This window comes from Gymnogyps californianus, chromosome 5 (genome assembly GCF_018139145.2).
Source record: "Gymnogyps californianus isolate 813 chromosome 5, ASM1813914v2, whole genome shotgun sequence".
Lineage (NCBI taxonomy): Eukaryota > Metazoa > Chordata > Aves > Accipitriformes > Cathartidae > Gymnogyps > Gymnogyps californianus.
In genome coordinates this window covers 652,812-658,635 of record NC_059475.1, presented here as the reverse complement: position 1 = coordinate 658,635, position 5,824 = coordinate 652,812, and the positions used below count along the sequence as shown (strand labels likewise).

The window sequence follows — 5,824 nt, the reverse complement described above, 5'->3', positions numbered from 1 at the left end:
CAACGTTGCATGCCGGAAAACAAAAAGTTTTGTGTTATAGGAGCCCAAAAATTGCAGCTTAATCTAATCAAGCATTATTGTTTCACACGCCTGTAACTATGAGGAAATAAATGATGTTTTTTCCCTGGGAAGGTTTTTGCCCTTGCAGTCGGTGCCGGGCTCCCTCAGTCCAGCAGAAACCTCAGGTGATGCGAAGTTTCATTCCTGAAAAATGAGACTCGATGACCCGCGTGACGACGGCTGCAGCGTTACGACGTGTAAAACCGCCCGTGAGCTCCACGGCTGAGCCCTACACCTCGAGGCTGTCGAAAAGCCGCCAGAGGGAAGGAGCGGGCACGCTCCTCTCCTCGCTCCATCCCCAGCACCGGCACTTGGGATGCTCTGTACCGCGCCGTCTCGCTGCCGGTACGGCCGCTTGGCCTGCTCTGCTGTGCAGCTCGCCCCTACGCTGATGCGCTTCAGCTTGCATGCGCCTGAGATTTGATTTCGCGTTGCCGCTCCCTTGGGATCCGCCAGGAAAATGTCTGTTCCCCAGCACTGAGCTCTCACGCAACCGACAGAAATCCCAGCTTTCACAGGAAAATGCGGCACTTACAAAAGCCCTCTTGGAACGACAGACAGACACGCTGCTGCCTAATCCTAATGCCACGATAAATATCTAAAGGCTCCTATCATGAGAAGACCCAGGGATCACCCGCTGGCTTCGCCCGGCGCGGGCAAACACGCTTTTTTATTCTCTGTCCATCTCTGAACACCGCAGGGTTGTGGTTTTCGGCTTCACGGGTCCTCCGGGAACACGAGCACGTAATAACGAGTTACACCTCCGTGGCCACGCTCCCGCGAAACCACGTGTGAGCTGGGGTGTTCGCCGCCGCAGGACTTGCTGCGTGGTGACTGCGACGGCCACGGCACCCGCCGGGAATCCCTGTGGGCATCAAACCTAGGAAAGCTCCTCTTCAGCCCCACTGACTCTAATGAAGCTGGGGAGCAGCAAGTCTAACCCCCCGCCAGCCGACCACGTAAATGCCACAGCCGTTTTACCAGACCACATACATACGCTCTGCTCCCTCTTTTTTTTTTTTTATTCCCACCAATAGCAACATCCCTTTTTTTAGAAGAAATCCGCTTTTTCTTTCGGGGGCATCACTAGCACCCATCCTACGTGCCCCGAGCGGATGCGATGAGAGGCTGTGCTGGGGACGGCTGCTCCCCACCCGCAGACGACCTAGACGAAGCCAGAGCCGCTTCTGGCGGTGGGAGGCGGGAGGCAGACGCTCGGCAGGAAGGCGATGCGTCCCCAGCGCGACAGCAAGCGCAGAACTCCCTGCAGCACCGTGTGTATTCCCCCGTTCGGCTCGGCAGGAGCTTCTTCTTCAGCATCCCCGGGGGACATCGCCGAGCAGCGCACGCGAAGGGGGATGCGTGAGAAAAATGCCATCTCTCCTGATAAAAATAAGCCTCTTTTTTATCACCCTTCAGGCACCACTATCAAGCTGTTTGACCGCAGCGTGCAGGTGTGACTGCTTCACAGGTGGGTGCCAGGAGAAAAGGGGAGCAAGAGATTTCGAGCCGCCCGGTAACGCAGCAAACCTGAAACGCGCCCGCGCATCCCCGCATCCCGTCGCGGCCGGTACCCGCAGCCTCACCTCTGGCAGCCAGGCCCAGGGGATGCTCAGGACGAGGCGACATTCAGGACCAAGGATCAGTCGACATCCAGCGCCAGATTCGCAAAAACCCGCCCGGAGCCCAAATTCCACCGAGAAGCCGCAGCGTGGGGCCAGGCTCTCGAAAACCGCAAGTGCCGAGGGGCCCTCTGCAGCCCTGCGTGGGGAAATGGAAAAGAGGGGAAAGAGCTTGGTGGGGAGACGGGACATGGAGCATCGCCTGCTCTATTGCCCCGGGCGGGTTTTGGGAGGGTGGCAGCTCTATTTTTTTTTGGGGGGGGGGAATAGGTCATTATACAAATTCCTCACCCCCCGATAAATTTTGGCTGCCGATTACCTCTCCACATTTCCACAGCGGAGCTCGCAGCCGGGCAGAAAGCCCAGCACCCACCCCCCCTTTTCCAAACACCCCCCCCCCCTTTTCTCACCCCCGCTCCCCCTGCATCACCGCTGCTCTGCCCGGCTGCGTGCGCCCCGTCGGGGACCGCTTCCCCCCCCCCCCCCCTCCCCGCAGCACCGGGCGGGCTCTGCCCGTCCCCCTCCGGAGCTGGGGGCGGCCGGGGCCGCTCCGGGGGAGGGGAGAGGCTCGGCCCCCTCGGAGGCGGCTATAAAGCGGCTCCGAGCCGCGCTCCCCGGGCAGAGCGGCCGCGGCCATGAGCGCTGCGGGGAGCCCCGACGGGGCGGCCGCGGGGCCGGCACTGCTGCTGCTGCTACTGCTGCTGCTGCCGCCGCTGCTGCTGCTGGCCCTGGGTGCCCTCCTGCTGCTGGCTGGGGCCCGGCGCCGGAGCGGGACGAAGCCGGGGGGTTCGGGTAACCGGAGCCCCCCGGGACCCTTCGCTTGGCCATTGGTGGGCAACGTGCTGCAGCTGGGCCGCCTGCCCCACTTGGCTTTCGGGCGGATGGCGCGCCGCTATGGTGCCGTCTTCCAGCTGCGGCTGGGACGCCGGCGGGTGGTGGTGCTCAACGGCGAGGCGGTCATCCGGCGGGCGTTGGTGGGCTTGGGCGCCCGCTTCGCCGGCCGCCCCGATTTCCCATCCTTCGAGCTGGTGTCCGGAGGGCGTAGCGTGGCTTTCGGGTCCTGCTCGCCCCGCTGGAGGGCTCGCCGGCGCCTGGCCCACGCCGCCCTGCGCGCCCGCTCGACGGCAGCCGAGGTGGAGCGGCACGTGGCGGCCGAGGCGGGGGACCTTGTCCGGCTCTTCCTGCGGCGCAGCCGGGGCGGCGCCTACTTCGAGCCCTCCCCGCTCTTGGTGGTGGCCAACGCCAACGTCCTCTGCGCCCTCTGCTTCGGCCGCCGCTACGGCCACGCCGACAGAGAGTTCACGGCGCTGCTGGGCCGTAACGACCGCTTCGGGCAGACGGTGGGGGCGGGCAGCGTGGTGGACGTGCTGCCCTGGCTCCTGCGCTTCCCCAACCCCGTGCGCCGCGTCTTCCGCGACTTCCAAGCCCTCAACCGGGAGCTGCACGCCTTCGTGCGCGCCAAGGTGGCGCAGCACCGCCAGACCTTTGACCCGCGCGCCCTCCGCGACGTCAGCGACGTCATGATCGCTGCCGTGGAGCGCGGCGACAGCCCCCCCGAGGGGCTGGGACCCGAGGACGTGGAGGGCGCCATGACCGACATCTTTGGCGCGGGGCAGGACACCACGTCCACAGCGCTCTCGTGGGTCCTCCTGCTGCTGCTGAAGCACCCACGGCTCCAGCGGGACCTCCAGGCCGAGCTGGACCGGGTGGTGGGACGCTCCCGGTTGCCCACGGCCGAGGACCGGCCCCACCTGCCCCTCCTGGAGGCCTTCATCTACGAGACGCTGCGCTACAGCAGCTTCGTGCCCATCACCATCCCGCACGCTACCACGGACGACGTGGAGCTTGAGGGCTTCCACATCCCCAAGGGCACCGTGGTCTTCGTTAACCAGTGGTCGGTCAACCACGACTGCAACAAGTGGCCCGACCCGCAACGCTTCGACCCCGCGCGCTTCTTGGATGCGCAGCAGCGCCTGGACCGCGACCGAGCTGGCAGCGTCATGATCTTCTCGGCCGGACAGCGGCGCTGCATCGGCGACCAGCTCTCCAAACTCCAGCTCTTCCTCTTCGCCGCCATCCTCCTCCACCAGTGCTCCTTCCACGCCAACCCGGCGGAGCACCTCACCATGGACTGCATCCACGGGCTGGCGCTGAAGCCGTGGCCCTTCACCGTCACTGTGCGGCAGAGGCACCCCGCGCTCATCCAGCCCTGAGCCTCTGCCGGGGGCGGGTGGCGGGTCCCATTGGTGCTGCACCCCCTCGGTTTGGAGCTGGCAGGGCCGGGGTGTGGGGGGACGGATCCTGCTTCGCCCGCCGGTGGATCTTGCTGCGGCGCATCCCTGTCCCTGTTCGTAGGGTGAAGGGCAGCGAGTCCCCGCAGCAATAAAGGCCTTTGACACAGGACCTGGCTCCGCTCGTTTTCTCCGGGAGGGTGGTGGCTGGAAGCATCATTCACGCCCGAGCCCCCGTCCTGCATCCCCCTGAGCTCTCCCACCCCAAAACAGGTCAAAACCCACCTCCCCACAGCGACCTCCCTGCAAGGACCGGACCCCCGCTTCGCCCCAGGGTGCAGCAAGGCGTAATTTGCTTCACCCATCGCAGCAGAAAGCTGGAGGAGGATATTCGGGGCGGGGAACGCACTTCCCAACGTCCAAGAAAGCCACACGGGAGCTAAGTGAGGCTGGGGGGGGGGGGTCTGGTTGACAGAGCTTAAGAAGAGTTTAAGGACCAGTTGCCGGGGGGTGGGAGGATGGCCCCATCAGTTTGAACCCATGAGCAAGTCTCCCTGCTCCAGTTTGGGTGTGGAAGGAGGTTGGGGAAGGTTTTGGCCGGGGGCTTTCTCGCCCCCCTTCCCCCTGACCCCACTGGTGGCCTGTGGCGTGGGGTGGAGGGACACCTCCCTGGGGGTTGAGCAACCAAGGGGAAGGTATTTCTCCTCTACAAGCCTCTGCTTGAAGCGGAAGGAGGCTTTGGGACCCAAAAGTAGGCTCTGACAGTGTGCATTGAGTCTCTTTGCTGAAATGGGGCATGGCCGATCTCCGAAATCAAGCTTTCCCCCCCCAAACTCAGCTCCTGAATGACACCTGGCAGCGTGACCTGCAGCTGCGAGGAAATCCTCTTTTCTTGGGCACAAGTCCCTCGTGCATGAAGTAAATCCATCCCTGCCGGGTCGCCGTTACTGCCCTGCACACCACTGACGCCGTCAGACGGCCGTACCGCATCACTGGGTCGCTAAAGCAGATAAACCTCAGCAATTTTTTTGAAGGTCAGACAAGGCGAATAGAGTTGGCTTTATATCAGGGTGCCTTCAGCTTTCTATAGTCCCCAAAAGGGAGGGCAGAAACAGCCACACTAGCTAAAACCGGGCTCATCTCAGTGCCCCCAGCCTGTGGCCATCCCGAGGAGCTTCAGAGGACGGCACAAATCCCCTCCTAAAGACAGCGATTTACCGATAGCCGATTTATTGCCTTCAGAGGCTTTACCAATCGGTAAGGCTGGATTTATGTCTTTGGCTGGGGAGGGGAGGTGGCAGAAACAATTTTCCACCTGCCTGTGCTGGTGTTCGCTCTCGTCAGGAAAATGCTGGTCCTGAAAATCACGTGGGGATTTCCCGTAGCGCCTAAGAGTCAGTTGTTCTGGTCGCAGCCGCCTTTCACCCCTTGACTTCATCGTCATTTGGCCTGTTGAAACACTGCCCCAGTAACGTTCTGCGCTACAGCCTATTTGAATACCCACTCGCCAGCTCTTCGTGTGTCACCGACGGTGCAAATGCACGACACAAATCCTCACCCACCGCATAAACAGCACGAGTAGGATTTGAAACTCCTCCGAAATACAGCACAGGAATTAAGTCCTGGTCGTGCCCTGCCCAGCCTCAGGGCCGGTGGGTTCCCAATGCCACCGCGCTGTCCCCTGGGTATGCTCGGCCCACGGCTGCACCTCTGTGGGCAATTAAAATCACTAGGCATGAACAAGACAGCGCTCAGCAACAGCCCCATGGTACCAAGGTTTGAAAGAAAGCGCAAGTTTTCTCCTCCTCTTTAGACACAGGTCTGTGAAAACTTGAGGTGTCGTAAGACAGAAAACGGTACTTATCTCGGCATCATATACTGCCTGCTCGGAGTTTTGCCACCGATGGTCAT

At 62.2% G+C, this 5,824-nt stretch overlaps 1 protein-coding gene across 1 annotated transcript; it reads left to right on the top strand.

Moving 5' to 3' along the window:
• The first annotated feature begins 221 nt into the window (after positions 1–221).
• Positions 222–3,895, top strand: LOC127016446 (cytochrome P450 1B1-like). The gene is made up of 2 exons (XM_050896960.1): positions 222–301; positions 2,485–3,895. The coding sequence occupies exons 1-2, from the start codon at positions 222–224 to the stop codon at positions 3,893–3,895; spliced, it is 1,491 nt and encodes a 496-aa protein (XP_050752917.1).
• Positions 3,896–5,824: the final 1,929 nt, after the last annotated feature.

Excerpts from the sequence above, each read along its gene's own strand:
- LOC127016446 (XM_050896960.1), top strand. The coding sequence starts at position 222 with ATGACCCGCGTGACGACGGCTGCAGCGTTACGACGTGTAAAACCGCCC. Across the intron at positions 302-2,484 it reads GCTGAGCCCTACACCTCGAG|CCCCCCGGGACCCTTCGCTT; the intron begins GCTGTCGAAAAG and ends GGGTAACCGGAG.